The sequence below is a fragment of the Theropithecus gelada genome, chromosome 2 (genome assembly GCF_003255815.1).
Source record: "Theropithecus gelada isolate Dixy chromosome 2, Tgel_1.0, whole genome shotgun sequence".
Lineage (NCBI taxonomy): Eukaryota > Metazoa > Chordata > Mammalia > Primates > Cercopithecidae > Theropithecus > Theropithecus gelada.
Window position 1 is genome coordinate 69,209,265 of NC_037669.1, and position 25,585 is coordinate 69,234,849.

Below are 25,585 nucleotides of genomic sequence, written 5' to 3' on the forward strand. Positions count from 1 at the left end.
GGCTTTTCTGTTGCCCCAAACTTTTCAGTGCACCTGAGCTGCAGTGGGCTGGGAAGTACCCTCACTGAACCTCTGCATATTTATTCCAGGCATCCTGTACACGTCAAAGAAGAGCCCCTCGATCCAGAGGAAGCTGAAGGGCCCCTGTCCTTAGTGACAACAGCCAACCACAGTCCAGATTTTGACCATGACAGAGATTACGAAGATGAACCAGTAAACGAGGACATGGAGTGAATATCGGGGCGGGCCAACCCCGAGAGTGAAGATTGGAAAAAGGAAAAAACAAAACAAACAAAACACGTCAAAAGTTAGCAGTGAAATTGTTCTCCATTTGTTGTACAGTCTGGAGGATTTTCACTACATTTTGACAACTCTGAAATGTGTTAACTCTTAGTGCCATCAAGAACCCCATTTGGGAGTATTTTTGATTTTTCTACTTTTTGTTGAAAAAAGGAATTTGTACTCTGTGCATTGGATGGACTTGTTTGGTACTTGGGATTTTCCTCTCTTAACCGTCAACATCAGTGTTGTAAATTTGCTAAACTGATTCACTTTTAGCAGCAGACTTTGAACTGCAGTCCTGCCAACGTTGGACACTGAGGACGCCCGACGGAGCTTGTGCACCTAAGCTGCAGACCAAGCCTTTGCCCAGGATTTAAGGATTCCAATGGACGACCTATTTGCACAGTACTGCATGTTGATTATCACTGCCTTTACTCCATTTTTTTTTTTTTTTTTTTTTGCTTCCAGTTGGGATGGGGAAGGCCTTTGTGTGTGTATTGGGGGGAGGGGTTAAAAAATAATTATCCCAAACTTTTTAATGTATTGCTTTTATTTTTTTTTCTTCTACTATACCATTTTAAGTTCTGACCTCAGGCCTCCATTTGGGCCGATGGCCTCTTGGAGGCTTAAAGTTTTCTGTACCTTGTGATGAATGTTAATAGGTGTTTTTATTATACAAAGCTGAATGTCATTTCTCGTTTGTAGCTTTCTGTCACTCATTCCATCTTCCTTCAGACATCACCATGTTTCTCTAAAGTCAGAAAACATTCCGTTTTGGTCTTTTTCAAAAAGGTCCCAAATGCTGCACTCTACACATGAAGGCCCTCTCACACAGACGTGACGTCCTGCCAGAAAGAGAATGAATGACAGAAAAAAAAAAAAAGAGAGAGAGAGACATACTCTAGGAACAATGCCAATTCATTCCACGCACAGTATTGGGGGTGGCTGGGGGAGGGGTGTTTTGGAATTTTTTTTTTTTTTTTTTTTTTGCAGCAACCATCATTCTTAATAAATGCCACCACATTCTACCAGCACGAGGAAACATAGGCAGCACTGAAAAAAAAAAATTAAGAAAACTAATAGTAATTAGACTGACAATATGGCCTTGGAAGGCTCTCCCTTGTGGAGCCAAGTTGCCATGGGCCTTGGGCCCTCTGTGATAACGAGTGTGGGTTGGTTTTGTTTGCAAAATGGCCAAAACCCCGGTTTCCCTGAGCAGCTGCCCTGAAAGTAGGGGTGGCAACGGCACTGAGTTTATACATTAGTTCAAACCTACTTGGTGGCATTAAACGGTTTGAATACAAATTCGATTTCAGATTGAACTTGTTAAGGGAGTTAATGAGGACTGAATTCAGCAAATGCTAAAGTGTCAATTTCAAATATGCAAATTTGGTACTGCAGTTTGTTATGCAATATTATGTCACCAACCCAGTATCACAAAAACTCATAGAAGATATCATTAGGCCCTGGGCTTTGGGGGTCCCAAACATGGTATGCAGAATGTGATGGTTACAGGTCAGTACAACCTCAGTCCTTAGAACCCCTCCACACTTCCACTCTGCACCCACTTTCCTGTCATTTATTTATATAGGACTATAGTTTTTTTTTAGTTTGAGAGCCTTTCGAAGCTTAATTTATATTCTTTGTACCTTTTTTTCTAAAATTACCAAAGATATTACACAAAGGTAAATTATGTTCTCTGTTTTATGCTTTATCTGATGAAGCCAAATATCCTCTTATTGTTGATCAAAGGAGGCAAAAGAATTTAGAGGCAAATGACAAGCGATAGGCTATTGCAACCTGAGAAAGAGAACTGCTCCTTCATCGTAAATTTAGAAGACCAAGTAGATAATCGAACCAAAGTTGTTACTTTTTTCTAGTATTTTTCCTTTTTCTTTTTGTGTACCTCTACAGAGACCAAAACTCATTCTCTTAAAGAGATTTTATGGGACTACTGCAGATAAAAATAGGACACAATATTAAAGGAGCTACAGAAGGAAGGCAGTCCCATCTCAAAAAAAATGAATGTATGCCACTGCAATTTAGAGTATCCAATAAAGGAGACAGTTTAGAGTCAGAACAGAAAAGCTTCCATAATTGAACTAGATCACATAATAATATTTCTAGAAGAAGAGATGTTTTTAGATTGTATGCCACTTTTGTTTAAGAACTGTGCTGTGATCACTGTATTAATTTTGGTTTATCTTGGCATATATCCTTCAGTTTGTTTTTTTAATTTTTCCTTTTTTTCCGATTAGGCTTTGGTCAGCATTTTTCATTTAAAGAAAAGTAACACTCCCATCCACTCATAAGCTTGGTACAAAAACTTCTCTGGCAGTTACTTTTGAAGCTTCACTCTGCTTTCTGTATAAAGGGCAGTCTGTGGTCACGCAAGACTTTAAAAAAAAAAAAAAAAAAAAAAAAAAACTTTTCCAGGCAGCTTCATGATGTGCAGGCAGTAGCCAGACAGGGTCATGGGAAGGGGGCCCTGTGCTTCTAAACTGAGTGGTTGCTGGTTAGTTTGGTATTCAAAAGAGGATAAAAATCTGGTAGATTAGTTCATTCTCAGCATGTGTAGCTAGACATGAGTAAAGATAACAGCATGAGAAACTGTTAGTACGCATACCTCAGTTCAAACCTTTAGGGAATGATTAAAATTAAAAAAAAAAAAAAAACATTTCACTCAGTTGCACTTAGTCGTATGTCTTGCATGCTTAGTCTAAAGACTGTAGCAAAAAAAAAAAAAAAGAAAAATTAGATTTTACATATCTTTGCAGGTATCACAGCCTTGCAGAAGAACCAACTGAAAAAAAAAATTCTCAGGCTTTACAGCAAGCAAACTTCACTATGATTTTTACAATTCCGATTCTGTATCCCCTGGGGGTTATCCCAGTTGCTTCTTTAGGATGGGGTTTATTATGTTGTACATATATCCCGATGTGTCTGTGTGAATCTTTGTCTTTTTTGGGGGAGGGCAGAGGGCGGTTCTTTTTTTAGATATTGTTCCTAAAAAGGAATAAATGCATACACCTGTTTGTCAAAACACCTTTGCTTTTTGTGCAACTGCTTTATATTAACGATACTAAAAAAAAAAATAGCTTTGGAAAAAAAACTACTGTATGTAATGGAATTGCAGAATATGCTGCACATGTATTTTATTTAGTTATCCTTGCTTTAAGAATATTGGATGACATTTCCTGACATGTGGGAGGGAGAAACTCCCTAACTTTTTTTTTCTGCTTTTAAATTGTAACATAGTTGAAGATTTCTTTTTTTTCTGTTCTCATTGATTGGAGCATTTTGTACAGGGTGTGTGTGTGTGTGTGTGTGTGTGTGTGTATGTGCGTGCGCGCCCGCGCACGTGTGCGTGTGTGTTAATCTGTTTTTTGATACATTCCTATCCGTTGTGTTTATCCTACCACTGCCTTTCTGGCTATCTTAAACAAGTTCATACATTTGAAAAGAAAAAAAAAATGTTTAAAAAATGTTTTCTCCTGCTGCAGTAAATATTTTGCATGATGAAATTCCAGGGTCACACTTTTCCAAGTTTATCAGTGAAGTAGTGATTAACAATGGGGAGTGTCAAAACTATTGAACTTTTGTATAAAAAAAAAAAAAAAACTTTACAAGGTGCCAAGATGTAAAGAAAATTTGTTACTTTTTTTCTCAAAGAAAAGCATACATTAGGGAGGTAGTCCCGTGTGTCAGACAAATGCACTGTCAGGAATGAGGATCCAACCTACCTGTCCCTAGAGTCTGTCTTGTAAGATGAGTAAGGCTGCCACCTTGGACCAGCCGCAAAATGGAGTATCAAGGCTTATGTACATACATGAAGAGTTACCGCCAGCCCTGCCACCTTTGGACAGCTCTAACACCATCCCCAGCATCCCGTCAGACCTAGTAAAGAAAACCTTGGATTCTTAACCCAAGATATGCTGTAAATCACTAGCTTTTTTTTTTTTTCCTCATGAAAAAAAAACAGTTGAAAAATATTTCCTCTCTTTTCCACATTCCAGCTGAGCTCCGTTTCCAGAGGCACAAAGAAGATGTGCTTATTCAGATTTTGAATCTTTTGGGTACCTTTTGGTTAATGACATAGCCTTCTGAGATTTTGGATGTCTTCAAAGTCAGTTTTGCTTTTTTATCCTGAGAATCAGATTTACAATGCTGAAGGCATTTCTTGGGCCCAGTGTAGCTCATGCAATCTCTGCTACCCATAAGCCTTGATGAAGATGATACAGTCTGGACTGTGAGCATGGTGCTTCATGTATATGTGCTGCCAGTAACAAGAATTTTTTTGTTTTGTTTTGTTTTGTTTTGATAAGGCATAAAAGAAACTCATTCCTTGACATCAACTGTAATTCCATCATTCCATGTCTGCGGATACAGACAATAAAAAAAATGTTGTGTAGTCAGTACTAATGACTGACATTATAGCATTCTCAAATGCAATAAAAATGCTGGTTGTTCACACTGGTAGTAAAAGTCGCCACAGCCTAAGTTTGTTTCCCTTTCTGACCTGCTGATATTGTATGTTAGGCATATGCCTTAAGTTTATCACCAGCTGCTTCCAATGCAGAATTAAAATCAATCTTCACTGAAAGCTTTCATCATCAGGGAAGGCTGAAGCTCTTACCCTCAGGATTTCCAAGTGAAAGTATCCACTTAGAGAATTGGGAAGTTAAAAAAAAGTGCAAGAGATGCTATCTTTTCTCTTGGGGAGGCACACCCTTATTTTTTTCATCAAATTTTATAAAGAAAAACAAAATGTTTAATAACTAGCATTAAGAGCAAACTAAAATTTCAGAGGAAGGAAATTTCATGAATAATTCATTAAAATTTCACATCTGCAAGATTAGTCATCCAAATAAAATGCTAATGTCAAAAACATGCACCGTCTATAATATTCTCATCAAGAAATCTTTTTGCATATAATGATAAATGCTTAGATTAGAACAATTTTATAAAAATATTCTATCAAAAGTATGCTAGATAATTATATTCATTGAAGAAAACAGAACTTCAGTACCTAAATATTCCAGAAAAACCATCTTAATTTTGAGATTTAAAAAAAAAAAATTACATGCATTTAGGAAATTTGCTGTTTCTTTTTAATATTACTCGACAGTATATATCGTAGGGATTAATGAATTTGAGCATCATCTTTCAGTAAAAATTAAATTGCCAGTATGAAAGCAGTATTTTAAGTGGCCAAACCATGGTAACATAAAACCATTACATATATAATTCAGAGCACATAATGCAGGGCAAAGGATGACCTGAAAATTAACCTCCCAGTCTTTATTCTGCAAAACACCCACCGATGCTGAGGATACAAGTGAACATTCTTTCCCAGCGTTGTTTTCAAAAGCCCATATGTATTAGGAAGGTTGTGTGTATGTGTCGTCTGTGTGTGTTTTTTTAACAAATAGATTTTGCTATTAAGTTGCAAACTAGTGTCCTCTTTGAATTAACAATTATGCCCTACCTAGAAATCCCATAGTCTCATAATTAGCAAAACATTTTGAACCTTTCATTCTCACCTGGCTATTGAGACTATAATCTTAGGGTTAATTCAAATTCCTGTTGTTACCAGGCTTAAACCTAAATACTGCTTACAGCATATACATTTAGTAAAATTAAAAAATGTACAGATACTTCTTTTAATAAACTGGAGGACCTAAACCAAGTATGACTATATGTTAGTGAAGATTTTGCTGGTTGAGGCATAGTACATTTTAACTTATATTTCAGGAATTGTTCTCAAGCAGGAACACTCTTTTACATATTTATTTCAGGCTTGTCACTCTCATAAACGAGGCAGCAAACCCAAAATATTGGCTCTTCTTATAAATAGGCGCCTTTATATAAAGAACATAAAACTCTTAAGACTAATTTCACACCAACACAGGCAGCTTCATAATAGTAACCACCTCTCCCTCCCCCCCAAAAGAGAGAAAAACAAAGTATAATGAGTCTTTCTTATTAGATTTTTGTCTTTGATGATATTACATATTTATGTGTAGGGTAGTAATCACAATTTATCTTTCATCTTCATTGTAGTTGAATCAAATAAAAGTATCCTTTATTCAAATAGTGTGAAGTTGGGTGTCTCAAACCTTCATTTAAGGAATTGACTGATGAAAGGTTTAAGACAAAATTCACATTGGAGGGAAATTAAGTTACATACAAAAACACGGTTTTAACTGTGGGACAATATTTGGATTAGAACACCATCTCTAGATATAACCTACTTATATTTATTTTTAAACTGTATTTTATTTTTTAAAATAACAAAACCCAATGTTGTCTTATTTCCACTTTGATTGTAAAATGACATTCAATGCCTAGTACCAAAATACCTATATACACACATTTGAAATTATCAACGGTCCTTTTTTTTTTTTTTTTTTTTTTTTGGTTTATATTGAAAATATTGTGAAGGGAAAAAGACAAGCTTCAAGTTAAAATGTTAATTTGAAGGTAACCGGCCTTTCAAGAATTAATTTCAGCCAAAGCAATAATCATTATTTACCAGCATGTGACATTTTTATCACTCATCATATTAGCAAATTTCCATTGAAAATGCTAAAATGGTTCGTCATAAGGAAGATAACTGCTCGAGCTGTAAAAATGACCAACACAAGTGCCGGTACTCAAACATTAAATTATACTGTAATTAATAAAGACAGTTAAACTGTCTACTAGCAACAGCAATTTAGGTAACCACATTTGATCGGCTATAAATTGTAACTACATTAAAATTCCAGAAATATTAGCAATATGGATTACTTGATGGAAGTCGGTGCTGATCACCAACTCTTTCTTTCTTTCTTTCTTTTTTTTTTAAACAACGGAAGCACAGGTCATGTTGACCACAAATCCGTGGGCGAAGATCAGGCCTTAGCACTTTTAATCTTGTGAAACAAGCAATTACAAATAGTTGCATCGATTTGTTAAAAAGCTTTAGGTGACATAAATTGTTTCCTGTTTAGCTTATTGCTCTGATACATAAATGTCACCAAGCCCAGTATTAATTAGGGCCATAGAACAGCACAGGGTGGCCGATATGGCATCCAATCAAGAATTTGTCAGTCCTTTGTGAAAGTTCTCAAGGGCTGCTTTCACTGGCTCATTTCTCATTAGTGACAGAGAGAGAAAAGGAAAACTATTTTCTTATATGAAGTCTTTAATACCAGCTTGATTTTGGGTTTTAAACTAAATTGCAGGATTTCAGACTTGCTTTCTTACTATTTGACGTAAAACGCCGCATTTTAAAAATATCTTCTAAATAGAATAATATTTACAAGGCATTTCAGCCCCTGAAAAGCTAACCCTTTTTCCCCTTTTCAATATAGGATACTATACGTGTTTCCTTGGGTTTATATTTCTACACTTAAAATACAATTTCAAATGGCTTTTGCACGCTATTGACTTAACATAAATCAAATGTATCATATATACTTACTTTAGGTTGGCATGCCACTTAGAAAAATATGTGAGATTCTGGAGGAAAAAAGTCTGGAGAAAATTTATTAAATAGAAGTTTTTACTGTAATAGAATATTAATGTAAGCCAATGCTCTTTTGCCATTAAGCTGATCCTTTTTTTTTTTTTTTTTTTTAACATACACATGCTTTTTATTATTTTGCACTCAAGCAAAAATTCCACATTCAAAGACTTTCCATCTACTTGGGAATGTCTCTGGCAAGAAACATGTCAAGAAATCCTGACCTCCCAAAAGACAGCAGAAGACATCAACCACACTGAGCATTCGCCCCACTGGGTAGGGAATACAAGCCCACTTTCCCCAAAACATAACGTAGACGCTGGTCACCAGTGTGGAAGAGGGGGGAACAATGACTTTAAATCCTTCCTCACTGCTACTCCACCAGTGCACAGATGAAAAATGTTTGATTTGCAACATAAAAGATTCATTAATTACCACTTGAATATTTAAAGCTATTTTGCAGTCTAACAGAGATAGATAAAGCAGTGAATTAAAACCTCTAATAAAATTGTAAAAATATTTCGCTAAGTTTACCCGTGTTATGATTTAGGGAGAGATTCAAGCGTTCTCGCAGAATAGATTCTTAGCATTTTTCAAGTGTGTATTTGAAAGAAGGAGCTAAGTGTTTGGGGAATAATTTGTTTCACATTTTCAAATGTTTACTAATAATTTATTTTCAAATCAAGCTTGCTACTTTAGGACTCTATGGATAGGAAAAAAAAAAAAGTCTGCCAAACTGGTCAGAGCATTATTTGACCAGAAATTTAAATTCTTTAGACGTATTCCACTGGCTGTGTAAGAAAACTGCACATGTATCCCCTGAATCTAAAAAACATAAATAATTTTTTAAAGTATTCAGCTGGGCTGAAGGGTTTAGAAGCCATATACATAAACTAGTGATTTCCTTCCCACAAAATGCATCACATCTAAAAACACTCACCTCAAGAACACAGCCTAGCAGTCCCTCCCACCCCTGCACAGCTCCTTCCATCAATGGATCCATGATCCATTCAGTGTTTCGATCCTGGGATCCTAGAAGTAGATGGTGCCCAGCACACTCTGAAATCAAACGCTAGAGAATCCAAATACCAGGCTACCAGTTCCAGCCCTAACCAAAAGAAACTGGGTGACTTTAGCAAAGTTACTTCATCTCTTTGGTCCTCAGCTTCCTCTGTTAATTGAGGATATTTAAATGATGAAAAGGGTTTCTTCCAATTTTAAAGTTCTAAAATTTTAATAACATATTCTCCCTTGGGGACTTCTCTTGATGAAATCCATGGTCTCAGCATAAAAGAGTTGTGTGGCACTTCATATTTCAACCAATATTCTGAAATAGTCTTATCAAATCCTGTTGGAAGGAAATTTCACTAGCATGCATGTTTCTATCCACTCATCTATTCATCCATCCATCTACTCACCCACAAAGAAGCATTAAAGGCATTAAATGATCTACAGCTCAGAATAAGAGAAACACAGCCTTGGCCTCCTTGTACCTAATGGTTCACAGGGAGAAGTTGCAGTGCACGCAGTGCTAATGAGAGGGCAAGTACAGGAATACACAGGAAGACTGCCTGCTTCCACTGGGGACCATCAGGGAAGCCTCCTGGAACATGCAAGGTTTAATTGAAACCCAAAGCCTCTGCCGACTAGAGGGAGGGAGGGAAAGTTCTAAGCAGAGGGAATAGCACTCTGGCAGGACCTGGGGTATGAGAGGCAAAAGGCACCTGGGGTATGAGAGGCAAAAGGACCTGGGGTATGAGAGGCAGAGGGAGGCAAAAAACATTTAAAAAATATATGCTGAACCCACCAAGCATGCTCTGCCTCAGGGCTGGAAGTTCCTCTTCCCTTTGCCAGGAATGCTCTCTCCCTGGCTGTCTCTGTGGCTCACACCCTCCCTCTCCCTGCAGGTCCCCTACTCCAATATCCCAGCAGAGAAGCCTTTCCCAACCATGCAGGGTAAATGGCACTCTCATGGCCCACTCTACTCCCTACTCCATGCCCCACCCCCCGGCCTTTGTTTCCATTGCACCTATCCCTTCTCAACATTGTATATTCATTTGTGTCTTTGCTTACTCACATCTCCCTTCCAACTACAAGGGCAGAGACCTTGCCCTTGTGGTTCCCTGCTGCATTCCCAGCATGAAGACCAGGAATCGATGCTCACGTTTGTTGAATGAATGAACAAACATGCTGCTAGGAAGAGTAGAGGTAGGATTTGAACCTTTGCAATCAGATGCCAAAGCCTGCCTGTGTAAACTATTTCATTGTATTTCATAGCCAACCAAACCAAATATCATTTCTCAAATTTTCACACTGAACCTGCAAGGTGGGGAATGGTCAGCAGCATTTTACTGATGAGGATGCTGGGGTCTCCTTTTTTTTTTTTTTTTTTTTTTTTGAGAGAGTGTCTTGCTCTGTCTCCCAGGTTGGAGTAGGGTGGCCCAATTTCAGCTCACTGCAACCTCCACCTCCCGGGTTCAAGTGATTCTCCTGCCTCAGCCTCCCAAGTAGCTGGGATTATAGGTGTGTGCCACCATGCCCAGCTAATTTTTGTATTTTTTAGTAGAGACGGGTTTCACTATATGTTGGCCAGGCTGATCTCGAACTCCCAACCTCAGGTGATTTGCCTGCTTTGGCCTCCCAAACTGCTGGGATTATAGGTGTGAGCCACCACACCCGGCCTGATGCTGGGGCCTTCTAAGTGATGTGCTCAAGGTTGCATGGAGAAGAACCCAGGGAGATAATATTTACTTCCACAGCCACATCTATTAGCCCTGGTCCTGCTACCACCTCCAGAGAGCCTCTTAATAAAGGGTTTTATACAAAGGTACCAAATATGCTCACATAATAATATAGCTTTAAAACAAAGCCATTGACATCGATTTTTTAAGATGTTATGAAGTTATCAGGCCAGGCACAGTGGCTCATGCCTGTAATCTCAGCACTTTGGGAGGCTGAGGCAGGTGGATCACTTGAGGTCAGAATTTCGAGAGCAGCCTGGCCAACATGGTGAAACCCCATCTATACTAAAAATACAAAAATTAGTTGGACGTGGTGGCACACACCTGTAATCCCAGCTACTCAGGAGGCTGAGGCAGGAGAATCATCACTTGAACGCAGGAGGCGGAGATTGCAGTGAGCCAAGATCATATCCACTCCAGCCTGGGTGACTCCGTATCACTTCAACCTGGGTGACTGAGATCCCGTCTTAAAAAAAAATGTTATGAAGTTATCAAATAATGTGGAGAAAAACCATCTAAATGTGAGCCCTATATAGGCTGTCATGCCCACAGTTAAATACAGCGTCAGGAGAACCATGCCCCAGAGTGGAACAAGACTGAATTGCAGGCTCTGTCTGTTGGGTATCTACTGGGATATCATGGTGTCTTCATGGCTTGCCTCACCTCAAAGAGGAATATTTCTAGTCCTGACTGCAATGGTGAATAGCGCTTCACCTTCCTTGAGTCTGTGTAATGTAATAAGGTACCTACATTAGAAGTCTTGCGAATAGGTAGAGAAAAACATTTATATCCACAATTTCATGCCTTAGCTGGGATCCAGCATCCCTGGAGGAACACAGGGAGCAACTGTGAGCTCCTTGACGACAACACTCACTCTGTCCCATTCACGGTGGGGACACCCTGAGCATGCCTGGCAGAGAAAGAGAGAAGCTGGGGCTGGGAGAGACAGGCCTGGAACTGGAGCCAGACAAGTGGAATGCAGTTTCCCTGGCCTCTTGATGACTGCACAACTTTTGGCAATTTATTTACACCTCTGTGAGCTTCAGCAAAAATTCTGACATTACAAGATCATGATAATGATTAAATGAGACAGTATATGTATGTAAAGAGTAGGCTATAGAATACATTCTCAATAAATGGGGTAGAATTTTGAAGGGGGGTGGAATCAACCAGCCTGTCTTTGTGTATTTTACAGTCTAGCTGGGAGCCAGGCATTAATCAGTTTCACAGAGAAATATGTTACAAGAAGTTGCAATACACAGAGATGTGCTCTGACAAGGAGGAATCAGGGAATATGTTTGAGTTAAGATGTGAAAGATGAGTAAGAATCAGCTAGGTGGATTTCAATGACTTAGGTTACCTGCGTTCATTCCCATTTTCTTCCATTATAGCACCCTTATTTTTCATTTGAGGAGCTACTCTTCTATCTGTCAGTATTGCTTCAATAGGATTGTCACCGTTAGCCTGACTGCTCAGATTTAATCCCATGACTTTTACTAAAATTGTTGTAATAAATACTCTTCCTGAAATGATTATTGGTAGACTAGGACATGGTCCTGAAGCTAGAATATGGGAAGGGTGGACCTCAATGAAAGGAAAAAGAGGAAAACAGAAATGAAAGAGAAAGAAACAAAGGTAGAAGCTAAGAACAAGATTTAGATCTGAGACCAAGACCAAGATGGAAAGCCAAGAAGGGAGACTAAACCCCAAGGTGGAAACAAGAAACAGAGGTACCTACACACCAAATACTAATCACATTACTTGAGTCCCTGGATCCAGCCATTCCTGAAGCTAGAGATATATACCTAGATTTTTGATTATGTGAGCCAATAAATTCTCTTGCATATGCCAGTTTGAGTTGATTTTCTGTCTGTTATAACCAAAGAGTCCTAATGAATGTACTCTGGGATGGGGGGCATTTCACAAAGGGAACCACGTGCATTAAGGCCTCATAGCAGGAGGAGACATTACAAGTTCCAGGACCTAAAAGGGGGCCTATATGGCTAGAGCTTCAAATGTCAGAGACAACATAGGGTAGATGATGCTCAAGGCAAAAGCAAGGGCTAGCACACTCATTATCACGGCTTCCTGAGAAAGAACCATGCGGCACACCAAATATATGTTCTAAATTATACTTCTCTCGTTTTGCAGATAAAACTAAGACTCCCAAATACACTGGTATCAGGGCTAAGAATGACACCTCTTTGGGGCTAGAACAGAGATAAAATGACCATTTTGTGCTTTAAGAAAATTCAACATAATCCAAAATGCCTAAAAGGGATAGTTGATCCAGGTCATAGAAAAATGACTTGGATGAATTTTATATCATTTGTCTCATGGCTTGATCAGAGGCAACTTGGCTTGAAGCGTCACTAGATGCAGGGCTCAAATGCAGAATCACAGCTAAGCAGAGAGAGGGGGTCACTACACTTAAACACAGCCTCCAAAAGTGGTGGGGTTTTTTTTCCCCAAAAAATGTCTCTCTGGTATTAAATAAACATGTCAGTTAAGAATATGACACAAGACCAGGTGCAGTGGCTCACACCCGTAATTCCAGCACCTTGGGAGGCCAAGTGGGTGGATCACCTGAGGTCAGGCATTCGAGACCAGCCTGGACAACATGGCAAAACCCTGTCTCTCCTAAAAACACAAAATTTAGCCGGGCATGGTGATGCATACCTATAGTTCCAGCCACTTGGGAAGCAGAGGCAGGAGAATCTCTTGAACCCAGGAGGCAGCAGTTGCAGTGAGCCAAGATCACACCACTGCACTCTGGCCTGGGTGACAGAGCGAGACTCCGTCTCGAAAAAAAAAAAAAAAAGAATATGACACAAAATATGCTAAAGAGCAAGACAATGAGACACACAGAGAATGAACCCAAAGGGTGGCACATATCTTATGTGCTTCCTTCCCCACTAATTAAATATTCCCCATCTCTCTCCCTTCCACCCATCCTGCCCCAAGGACTGCCTGTGTCTGTGTAAAAGCCTCACACTCTCCCACCACAAGTGTGTTTCTACAGCTGAGACTCAGTTTGTACGCACCTATATTGGGGGATCATTGTCTCATTCTGACTGATTGCTGCCCATGCCATAAAAGCTGTTGAATATTTTGAATATTGTCCCTGGTTTCCTCTATGAAGGAAAGAAGATGACCACAAGTAGTGCCTTGTCCTGTGGACCCAAAGTCAATGTCCCCCGTTCTCACCATTGGGAAAGTCTAGAGAAGGACTCTGATTGGCCCAACCTGGGTCATGTATTGCACTCTTAGACAATCACAATGACCAACAACAGTGGGGAAGGGTGTGTCTTCCAAGTGGCCATGTCTGCAAGACATATATTTGCCAGCCTCACCAGAATCACATTGAGTGGGGGTAAAACTGTTCCCCTAAAAAAACAGTATTGCCCGGGAGGTCAAAAGAATAGTTGTCCACTACCCCGGTAATGTTAAGCATTGTGTTACTTATGATGTTCAACATCATTGAAAGATGTAAGTCGTGGCCCTCAAATGGCTATAATCTAGTGATACCTTAGAGTTAGACTATTGATTTAGCAAGCAGTTACAGTGAATGCCTACTGCATGTCAGACACCTTGTCAGGCTCTGGGGATTCAACAGTAAACAAAGCAGAAAAAAATCCCTTCCTTCTGAAACTTACTTTCTAGAGAGGGGAAACAGACAATAATAAATTAGATGAAAAGTGGTTGGTAGAAAAATAGAGCAGGGAAGGGGGACAGAAAGCACTGGGGAGTGGGCTGGTAGAGTGGTTGCCATGGTAAAGGCCTCAATGGGGAGGTGACTTTTGAACAAGGGTCTGAAGGAAGCAAACTAGGTGGATATCATGGAGAAGAACGTCCCAGGCAGAGGAGAACAAAGAGGCAAAAATTATGAGATTGGAGCAAAAAGAGTGCGGAAGAGGGTAGTAGGAGGTTATGGGAGCAGGTGACACCGTAGCATTGGCCTCATTGTGAGGACATTGGATTTTCCTCTGGGTAGATGAAAGCCACTGGTGGGTTGTGAGCACAAGTATGACATCAACTGATGTGAATTTTTAGAGAAGCCCACTGGCTGCTGCAGAGTAAACGCAGGGAAGTAGATGTGGAAGAAGAGGGGTCCCTTATGAGAGAGAGGGTGGCTGGGACCAACAGGGTAGCAGTAGAGATGACAGATGGCAAGAAGACATTTTATGTTGAAAAAAGACTTGATGGAATTTGCTGCTGAATGTGGTGTCAGGTGTGAGAGATGGAAAGGGTCAATGGAGACCCCAAATTTGTTGGTGCAATAAACTGAAACAATAGGGTTGCCATGTGCTAATCTGAGATTGTAGGATAAATAGGTTTTAAGTAATAGCAGAAGATTCTTTTGGACTTTTAAGCCCATGAGGCTTTCTAACCAACTACAGATGTTGAATAGGCAGCTGACTAAAGGAGCCTGGAGTTCAGAGGTCAGAGCTGGGTACATGCAGGGGTGTGTGTTAGGTAAGGGCAGGAAAGAGTCCATTATATTTCAGTCTCAGTAACACAGAGAAAATAGAAAATCCTTGTCCCATGAAAATGGAATCTAATTTGGAGAAATTGAATAGTTTGGATTTCTCCAAATCAAAAATTTAGAGATTCAGATCACTCATTTTTGGCCCAACACCAGGTGACTTGCTTAATGAACTTAAAATTGATGTCCTTGGGAAAAATATCTCCTATGCGAGCCTTAAAGGAGATTGTTATAACTACTCAGTGTTAAGTTCGTAAAACAAAAAAAAACTTTAATTTTTAACATGAGAACTAGAAAAATTGTGTGTGGAGGGTGGGGAGAGAAAGAGAATGTTGTCTATGTATACACACACACACACACACACACACATACAACTTCTAATCTCAAGTATTATTTCCAAGGTTGAACGTTTTCAGAGTTACTAATTTAAAAATAAACATTTTCAAAAAGATCAGTTGACCCTAGGTTCATTCTGTCTCAGAAGTCCTTCTTAATTACAAAACATGCATAACCCATTTCCTTTGGTGTGCAAAAAGGTGTGTAATTAAACCATCAGCGTAATACCTATCTCCATGTAAAACCCACACTTATGAACTTTAACTGCTGAATAAAAACTCCTATTACATGACCATTAAATATTATGAATAAAGCAAGTCATGGTAGGACTTGATTAATTTTTATGCACTATAGATTGTGTCTGGAAGAAATTTTATTTTGGTAGGTCTTTTCTAGGCAATCCCACAGCGTTCAATGGCTTCACTTCAGGAAAGATGTCTGCTGAGTTGGCACAGGAAGAAGGCATTTCACCTCTTTACGGACCTCAGCTACTCTAAGGGTGTCTCTGCTCAGGGAGAAATCTCAGGCCCCACTAATAAATAATCATCAACACAATCAGCATTAGAGAGAAAGGAAATGTCAAGCGGTAAGCAGAAAAACCTACATGATTGCCCTGGGGATAGTTTCGAAAGATGACAACTTTTTTAGGTTAATACAAATTATTTGAACTTATTTGTAGCTGAGGTCCATAAGGAGGTCAAATGCCTTCTTCCTGCATCAACTTCTTCCTACACATCTTTCCTGAAGTGAAGCCATTGAAGGCTGTGGGGTTGCCTAGAAGACCCAGCAAAATAAAATTTCTTCTAAACACAATCCATAGTGCATACAAATTTCACAAGAGCCATGGTTTGAGTCTGACAATACTATATTTGAAATTCTGAAAAGCATAAATTTGTGCCTTGAGAGCTGAGGCTTGGAGATTCTGGACTTAGACTTTGGGAAGAGTTGTGAACATCATCTCAAAATCCCCAACAGAATTTATTCTATGAACCTCCGAGTGGGAAAGCAGGATGGAAAGCAATGTCTCCAACCATAAAGAACAGAGTTTGATGAAGAGGTAGGAAGCAAAATTTGGAGCAAAGATAGCTACAACTTAGAAGCTCAGGTCTGAGAAGTGCCCAACACAGCGCCCCACCTGGGGTAAATGTCAGAGACACCAAATATATTCAGAGGGATTCCAAAATGGAAAGCTCCTGATCTAGGTTGTCCAGGATTAAGCCAGAGACAAAGAAATCTGTACCGAAAGAGGACTCTTAACGAGAAATAACAGTGATGATGTGAGGAGGTGACCTTTCTTCTGGAGGCCCTCAGTAGTGGATATGAGCCTAGAAACTGAGAAGTAATAGCACTGGCACCCAGGTAAAGTGGGGAACACAGGCAAAGAAGCTCCGTCAAGCATTTCTTTCTCCTCTCTTCTTCTATTCCTTGATATACAGAAAATCCCACTAAGGGAGCGTGCTCTTGGAAAACAGTAGTGTCTAAAGTCAAAGCACAAGCAAATTCCTTGAAGGTTGGGTTTAGCGCGCAGGGAGGTGGAAAATATGATACAGCCACACCTGTTGTGAGGCAAGGGGCTCAAACACCCAACCCCTCCCCCTAGGGTGTGGATGCAGCTTTATCCCAGAGTCCACTTTACTACCCAGATAAGCGAATACCACAGGCTGTGTAAGTAGAGGGGGAAAAACAAAACACCTCAGAAATACAATTACTGTGAAAGACAGATAGCATCATTTAAAAATAAAGTCAAAGTAGAGATTTTCAGCATGGGCATTTTATTTTATTTTTGAGATGGAGTCTCACTCTATTGCCCAGGCTGGAGTGCAGTGGTGTGATCTTGGCTCACTGCAACCTCCACCTCCTGGGTTCAGGTGATTCACCTGCCTCAGCCTCCAACTAAGTAGCTGGGATTACAGGCACCCACCACCACATCCAGCTAATTTTTGTATTTTTAGTAGATATGGGGTTTCACTATGTTGGCCAGACTGGTCTCAAACTCCTGACCTCAGGTGATCCACCTGCCTCAGCCTCCCAAAGTGTTGGGATTACAGGCACGAGCCACCATGCCTAGCCCTCAGCATGGACCTTTTAGAGAACACTCTTAGAGGAAGTATTCCAACAAAAGAAAAATGAATCCTATTATATTTGCTAAATGAAGGTAAGTAAATAACATAGAAAAGTTTACTTTTGTGTACAAAAGCAGGGATGAAAACAACACACAATCTTAATAATCCAGAACAAATTTCCAGATGACATCAACAGGCAAGTGTTGTGGCAGGGAAAGGGGGCTGTAATCTAAGAGAATAACAAGAGAGACGGGAGAGCAAGCCACGGTAGCTGTCTTATTCAGAGAATGTATAGTTTATTTGTAGGCTTAAGAAATGTATATGGAAGCACAGTAATGTACATGGATCTTAATAAAGTAGTTGTAACCGTCAAAATGATGAAAATTGTATGCAGAACTCTCAAGCCATCAGTAAGGGAAAAATGATGAGGAAAACAGTATATAGAAAACAGGAAACGAGAGCAAAGACAAGTGTTAATAAATGGTTTTACAATACATATAAACATGTTAAATTCAAAAATGAAAGGCTCTGATGTTAGAGAAAACAAGTTCTAGCATATGTTCTTTGTAAGAAGCACACAAACAAAAGGATACAGAGTTTGAAAATGAAGTGACAAGTAAGAAAGAAAAAATAATGAACCAAAGGAAAACATGGTAACCATTTCAACAGAAGGAGAAAAAAAGGACTTTTTGGTACCATTTCAATAGAAGGGAGGAAAAAAATCACAATGGGCAAGGAGGTAAGTTAGAAGCTTGACAAAGAAATAAGAGATAAATAAGAGATAATGGTAAAGATAAGATAAAGAAGATAGGCCGGGCGCGGTGGCTCAAGCCTTTAATCCCAGCACTTTGGGAGGCCGAGACGGGCGGATCACAAGGTCAGGAGATCGAGACCATCCTGGCTAACATGGTGAAACCCCGTCTCTACTAAAAATACAAAAAACTAGCCGGGCGAGGTGGCGGGCGCCTGTAGTCCCAGCTACTCGGGAGGCTGAGGCCGGAGAATGGCGTAAAAACCCAGGAGGCGGAGCTTGCAGTGAGCTGAGATCCGGCCACTGCACTCCAGCCTGGGTGACAGAGCGAGACTCCGTCTCAAAAAAAAAAAAAAAAAAAAAAAAAAAAGATAAAGAAGATATAATGACAATGAATGCTTAATATCCATCTAAGAATGTAGCCTCAAAACATACTAAGTAACAACTGGAGTTAAGGAGAAAAATGAAGAAAACACTGTAGATGAAAGATTTATTATACTCCTCTCAGAATGTGTTGGATCAATAAGAAAAAAATTAACCACAAATATAGAACATCTGAATAAACTGATCTGTAGACTCAAGCTAATAGAGATAAATGTATATGAAGAGAATTGTATATCAAACAAAAAAAGTATTGTTTTCAGCCTTACATGGAATATTCCCCAAATTAAGCATTTATTAATTCATAAAGCAAGCCTTAAAATGCAAAAGAATAAGTATCAAAAATGGCATTCTCCTACATGATAGTTTAAGCATTTCATAATTCTAGAGACAAAGCAACCCTAACTGAAGTAAAAATCATAATAAAATTTAAAAGTACTTAGAAATGAATGATAGTAAAAGTGCTAGAGTTGTTCTTAGAGGAAAATATAGCATTAAAAACAGTTGATGGCAAGTAAAGGAGCATAAAAAACTCATTCAAGAAGTTGAAGACTTCTGCTGCTTCTGGCCCTCCACACCACTCCCAAAAAAAGATTGCTGGGACTGTTGCATTGAGAGAGTTTGCAGCCTGCAGCACAGAAAGGGAAAACCCAAGAGATGGGAAAACAGTAGCCAGCCCTCACACAGTGCTGGCAACAGTGCCTGTTGCCACAAGCCAGACTGGAAAACCTCAAGATTCACAGGACATTGATCAGAGTGCTTAGAAGGGTCTTGTCTCATTAATGAGGATTAATTAGCTCTAGAGTAAACATTGCTTAGGTACCACCTAACAAATCTTAAAAGCTAGACTCTAAAAGATCAAACTGTTTCCAAGTAACTTAGCTGCATCCAAGAACAAAGCTCAGAAGTATTTGTGGGAATAATAATAGTAAAAAATTCTGCACCCAATTAGGTAAAATTCATATCTGGCATTCAATTAAAAATTATCAGGCAAGAAAAGACACAGAACAGTATGACACATTTGAAGAGGGGGGGGAATCAATAACTTGAACTAACATAGATGTTAGAATTATCAGCCAAGGACTTAAAAGTATTTATTATAACAGTGTTTCATATGTTAAACAACTTAAGTCAAGACATAGCATATATAAAACAAGGCTCAAATTGAATTTTTAGAAACGAAAACTATAGGGTCTGAGATGAAAAATATACTGGATGTGATTAATGGTACTTTGGACATTGTAAAAAAAAGAATGAACTTGAAGACATAGCAATCAAAACTATCCAAAATGAAAAACAAAGAGAATGAATAGAAGAAAAAAGGAGAGAAAAAGAGAAAGAAGAAGGAAGGAAAGAAGGAAGAAGGAAGGAAGAAAAGAGCATCAGTGAGTTGGGAGATAACTTCAAGCAGCATAATCTACATGTAGCTGGAATCCCCAAAGTCAGGAGTGAAGCATAAAAATAGTTGAAGAGGCCGGGCGCGGTGGCTCAAGCCTGTAATCCCAGCACTTTGGGAGGCCCAGGCGGGCGGATCACGAGGTCAGGAGATGGAGACCATCCTGGCTAACATGGTGAAACCCCGTCTCTACTAAAAAATACAAAAAAACTAGCCGGGCAAGGTGGCAGGCGCCTGTAGTCCCAGCTACTCGGGAGGCTGAGGCAGGAGAATGGCGTAAACCCGGGAGGCAGAGCTTGCAGTGAGCCGAGATCCGGCCACTGCACTCCAGCCTGGGCGACAGAGTGAGACTCTGTCTCAAAAAAAAAAAAAAAAAAGTTGAAGAGACTGGGCGTGGTGGTTCATGCCTGTGATCCTAGTACTGTGGGAGGCTGAGGTGGGTGGATCACGAGGCCAGGAGTTCAAGACCATCCTGGTTAACACGGTGAAACCCCGTCTTTACTAAAAACACAAAAAAATTAGCTGGGTATGGTGGTGGGCACCTGTAGTCCCAGCTACTTGGGAGGCTGAGGCAGGACAATGGCGTGAACCCGGGAGGTGGAGCTTGCAGTGAGCGGAGATCGCACCACTGCACTCCAGCCTGGGTGACAGAGCGAGACTCCTTCTCAAAAAAAAAAAAAAAAACAGAAGTTGAAGAAATAATGACTGAATTATCCCCAAATTTGTTGAAAGCTATAAACTCACAGTCATGAAGCTATTCTTACCACTCCTATTCAACATTGCATTGCACTATCCAGTGCAGTAAGGCACCCAGATTGCAAAGGAAGAAGTAAAATTTTATGTAGAAAATCTGACGAAATCTATGGAAAGAAATGAGAACTAGTGAGCTTAGCAAGATTGCAAAATAGAAGACCGATATACAAATACCCACTTTATGTGTATTAGCAATGAACAAGGTAGAACTGAAATTAAAAAGCAATGTCATTGACAATGGCATTAAAAAGTATGACATATCTAGAGATGAATCAAACTACATATGTGAAATTCAAATACACTGGAAACTGTAAGACATTGCTAGGAGAAATTAAAGAAAAACTAAATAAATGTCCATTAGTTGAAATATTTAATCTTAAGGTGTAAATTATCCCACATTTAATCAGGAGATTCCACACACTCCCCCATCAAAATCCTAGCACACTTTTAATAGAAATTGTCAAGTTGATTGTAAAATTCCTACGGAAATATGTAGGACCTAGAATAGCCAAAACAACTTTCAAAAAGAAGAACAAACATGGAGGTCTAGTATGACTTATTTGCTAGACTCATGAAGTTGCAGTTATCAGGACAGTATTGTACTGGCATAAATAGGCAAAGAGATCAGTGGAAGGGAATAGAGTCTCAGGATACACCTACATATATACAGACAACTGATTTGCTTTTGCGGAGGGTAAATGATATTCAGCAGAGAAAGAATGGTCTTTCAAGAAAACATGTTGAAACAATTGGATATCTGTATGCAAAATGACTTTCTACCTATATCTCATACCTCATACAAAAACTCAATAGACATTAAACTATAAAACTCGTAGAAGAAAATGTAGTAAAAAAATTTTGTGAGGCTGGATTAGGCAAAGATTTCTTACTACACTACTACACTAAAAGAATGATCATAAAAATGTATGATTAATTGGACTTCATCAAAATTAAAAACTTCTGCTACTTGAAAGACACTATTAAGATAATGAAAATATACGCTACAGACTGGGAAAAACATTTATAAATCATACATTTGATAAAGGACTTGTAACGAAAATATATAAATAACTCTTATAACTAAATAATAAGAAAACAGATCACCCAATTTAAAATGAGCAAAAGATTTGGACACTTCATTGAAAACATGTATAAATGGTCAATAAGCACATGAAAAGATGCTCAACATCATTAGTCATTAGGGAAATGCAAAGTAAGGTTTTATTAGTCCTCTTAATGGGTTGTCACTACATATCTATTAGGATAAATACAATTTAAAGGCTTGTCATAGCAAGTGTTTTCAAGGGTATAGAAGAACTGAAACTTTCATACAATACCATACAATACTGCTGAGAATGTAAAATAATGCAGTCACATTGGAAAGACATTTTGAAAGGTTCTTGAAAATTAATCACATACCAACCACATAATATAATAATCCATTCCTGGGTATTGACCCAAGAGAAAAAAGAACAGATGTCAATACAAAGACTCACACACAAAACATCACAGTAGTTTTATGTGTAACAGTCAAATCCCAGAAACAACTCCAATGTCCTCAACAGATCCATGGATAAACAAACTTGTATATCCATACAGTGAAAAACCACCCAGCATCAAAAAAATAAAGTACTGACACAATATCTATATTTGATACAACAGTATAGATGAATCTCAAAATAATTATGCTGAGAAAAGGCATACAAAAGAGTACATATATTATTATTTATATAAAATTATATGAAATGCAAGCTAGTTTCTAGTAACAGAAAGCAGATCAGTGATTGCCTGTGGACTAAGATGCTGGGATGGGTGGGAGAAAGAAGTAAGTTTCAAAGGCGCATAAGGAAACTGTTGGGTGTGGTGGAGGTGTTCATTCTTTTGAGTGTGGTGATTGGCTCATGGGTGTATACATTTGTAAAATATCATCAAATCCTGCATTTTATGCAGTTAAGTTTTCTATGTTAATTATACTATAAAAAAACTCTTCAAAAATAAAGTTGAGAAAGGAAATAGAGCAAATAGATATATGTGAGGAAGTAAGATACACTAAAGATAAGAGCAGACAGAGGGGAAAAGTAGAGAAAATTAAAAAGATAAAAAAGATTAACTTTTGGCAAGACTGATCATGTACACAAAGGAAAAAAATTAGAAAAACAAAATACAGAATGATAAGGGAAGATAAGTATAGAGTTTAAATGAAAAAGCATTATGAACAACTAACTCCAATTTCAATGGAATTGAAAGGAGGACAAAAGAAAACACTTTGGCATAAGATAAAAATAGAATAGAAGTTACAATGGTCATTAAACACCTACCCACTTCTACAATATGCCTCAGGCCCAAATGATTCTACAGGTGAGATCTTCCAAGCTTTCAAAGAGCAGATAATTCTTACTCTACTCAGGTTTTCCAGGAGGAAAAAAAGGGAAAAAGAGAAAATTGCACAATTCATTTTATAAGTCAAGTACCTCCTTGATCCCAAAGTGTGATAAGGATAAAACAAGAAAGCAATTTACAAGCCTATTTCTCTTAAGAATATTTACATGTGAACACACAGTAAAATAGAGCTGAATGAATACAAGACGTATTATAAATACATTATAATCAAATAGGTCTTTACTCTGGGCTATAGGGATGGTCTGACTTCAGAACTTCAATTAAAAAGGAAAATTACAGGATTAACAACAAACACAAAAATCTGACACATTTCAACACCTATTAGTGAAAATACATATTGATAGAAATCTACCTATCATTTCTATCATCTCAGTCTATATCTTGATTTATCCACCCATTTAATATCTATCTCAACATATAAATATTTTCAACTTGAAAGTATTAAACAGCTTGGTAACAAAAACTATAGCAAAGATCATATATAATGGAAAAATCTTCAATGTGTTTAAGATCAGAAACAAGACACTGATGTTTTCTATCATCACTACTGTTCAAAATAATGCTAGAGATCCTATTCATTTCAATAAGAAATAAATTAATATGTATACAGCCTGAAAGAGAAAAAGCCGGACATGGTGGCTCACACTTGTAATTCCAGCACTTTGGGAGGCTGAGGTGGGCAGATCACTGGAGCCTAGGAATTTGAGACCAGCCCTGTCAACACAGCAAGACCTTGTCTCTACTAAAAATACAAAAATTAGCTAGGTGTGGTGGCACACAGCTGTGGTCCCAGCTACTCAGGAGCCTGAGGTGGGAGGACCACCTGAGCCCCAGAGATTCAGGCTGCAGTGAGCCAAGATCGCGCCACTGCACTCCAACCTGAACAATGGCAGTGAGACAATGTCTTAAAAAAAAGAGAGAGATAGACACTGTCTTTAAAAAAAAAAAAAGAGAGAGCGAGAGAGAGACAACAAATGAAAGTTTCCTAGCAATAAATCTATTTTAAAACATATAGTCTGTAGAAAGTTATAAAACTCTGTTGAAAGTACTAAATAAATGTGAAGCCATATTATACGGACATTAATTCTCTTCAAATAGACCTTTATATTCAATGCAATTTAAATTCAACTCCTAATAAGGTTTTCTTGGTGTGTCGGAGGGTTGAGGTTAGGGGTCAGAGGACAGGGAGAGATTTGATGATCTGATTCTAAAATTTATGGGAACTAGAATAGAGTCATAACAACAGTTTAAAAGAGGAGCCAGATAGAAACCTTACTCTGCCAAATATCAACACTTATTATGAAGTTATAATCATGGTGATTGTGTGATATGTCATAGGGATACATAAACTATTGTACAAGAACAGTGACTCTAGAAGAAAACCCACATAGATGGAAACCTGACACAGCTGGCACTGTATGTAAGTGAAGAAAGGATGTACTATCCAAAAAATGGTACTGGGACAATTGGTTTTCAATATAAACCACAGGAAGTTGGATTCCTATTTCACACTATGCATAAGTATCAATTCCAGATGGTTTTAAGAACTTAAATGTCCTTAAAACCCAACAGAAATTTAGACAAAACATCCAATTGAAAAAATATATACAAAAGACATCAACAGTCATTTCAAAGGAAATATAAATGCCCATACAAAAATAAAAAGATGTTCAACCTCATTTGTTGTCTGAAAAATGTAAATTAAAATCTCAAAGAGACTACCATTTCACACTCAGTCGTTTGGCAAAAATCAACAAGCCAACAATACCAAGTGTTGCTGAAAATGGGAAACAAGGGGAGCTCTACTACATGGCAAGTGGGAGTTTTAAATGACACAACCACTTTAGAAGACAATATGGCACTAATTAGCAAAGTTGAATTAGCACATTGCTTGCAGTCTCCAAATTCGACTTCTAGGAATATACTTGAGAAATCTCGCAAATGTGCACCTAGAGTCACGTAAAAGTTATGTTTATAGCAGTATTGCTTGTAATGATAAAATGCTGGAAACGGCCCACAATAATAGAAAATTAATTGTCATGTAAAAATTGGAAACCTATAAAGGATGTGACAGTGAACATACCATAAAAACTGGAATTCTCAGGAACATAAGGTTTAACAAAGAAAACAAGTAACTGCAGAATAAATGCGGTAGGATTCCATTTTCATCATCTCCTCAAACACCAAAATGAAACAATATTTTGTTTAGGAGTATGGCAAACCACTAAAGAAAAACAACAGGTTTTTTGTTTCCTCTGGGGGAAATTATGTGAGGAATAGGATTCGGGTTGAGTATAGAAGGAGGTTCCAAGATTCTGGCAATATTCTGTTTAGTTTACTTTGTGGCAAGTTTATAGGTGTTTTTTGTTTGTTTATGTTTGTTTGTTTGTTTTAAAGAGAGACGAGGTCTCACTTGCCCAGACTGGAGTGCAGTGGTACAATCATGGCTCATTGCAACTTGGAACTCTTAAGCTCAAGAGATTCTC

At 38.5% G+C, this 25,585-nt stretch overlaps 1 protein-coding gene across 14 annotated transcripts in view; it reads left to right on the forward strand.

Moving 5' to 3' along the window:
• The window catches only part of FOXP1 (forkhead box P1), a 632,119-nt gene extending 627,358 nt beyond the window's left edge, over positions 1 to 4,761 (forward strand). For 12 of the 14 annotated variants that reach the window (XM_025374733.1, XM_025374736.1, XM_025374737.1 and 9 more), the window contains one exon: positions 90 to 3,325. In XM_025374733.1, coding sequence (XP_025230518.1) covers positions 90 to 234 — 145 coding nt within the window. In that variant the 3' untranslated portion in view covers positions 235 to 3,325. Of the gene's footprint in view, positions 1 to 89 lie in introns of all 14 variants that reach the window. The other 2 variants (XM_025374729.1, XM_025374738.1) reach the window with 2 other exon arrangements.
• The last annotated feature ends 20,824 nt before the right edge of the window (positions 4,762 to 25,585 follow it).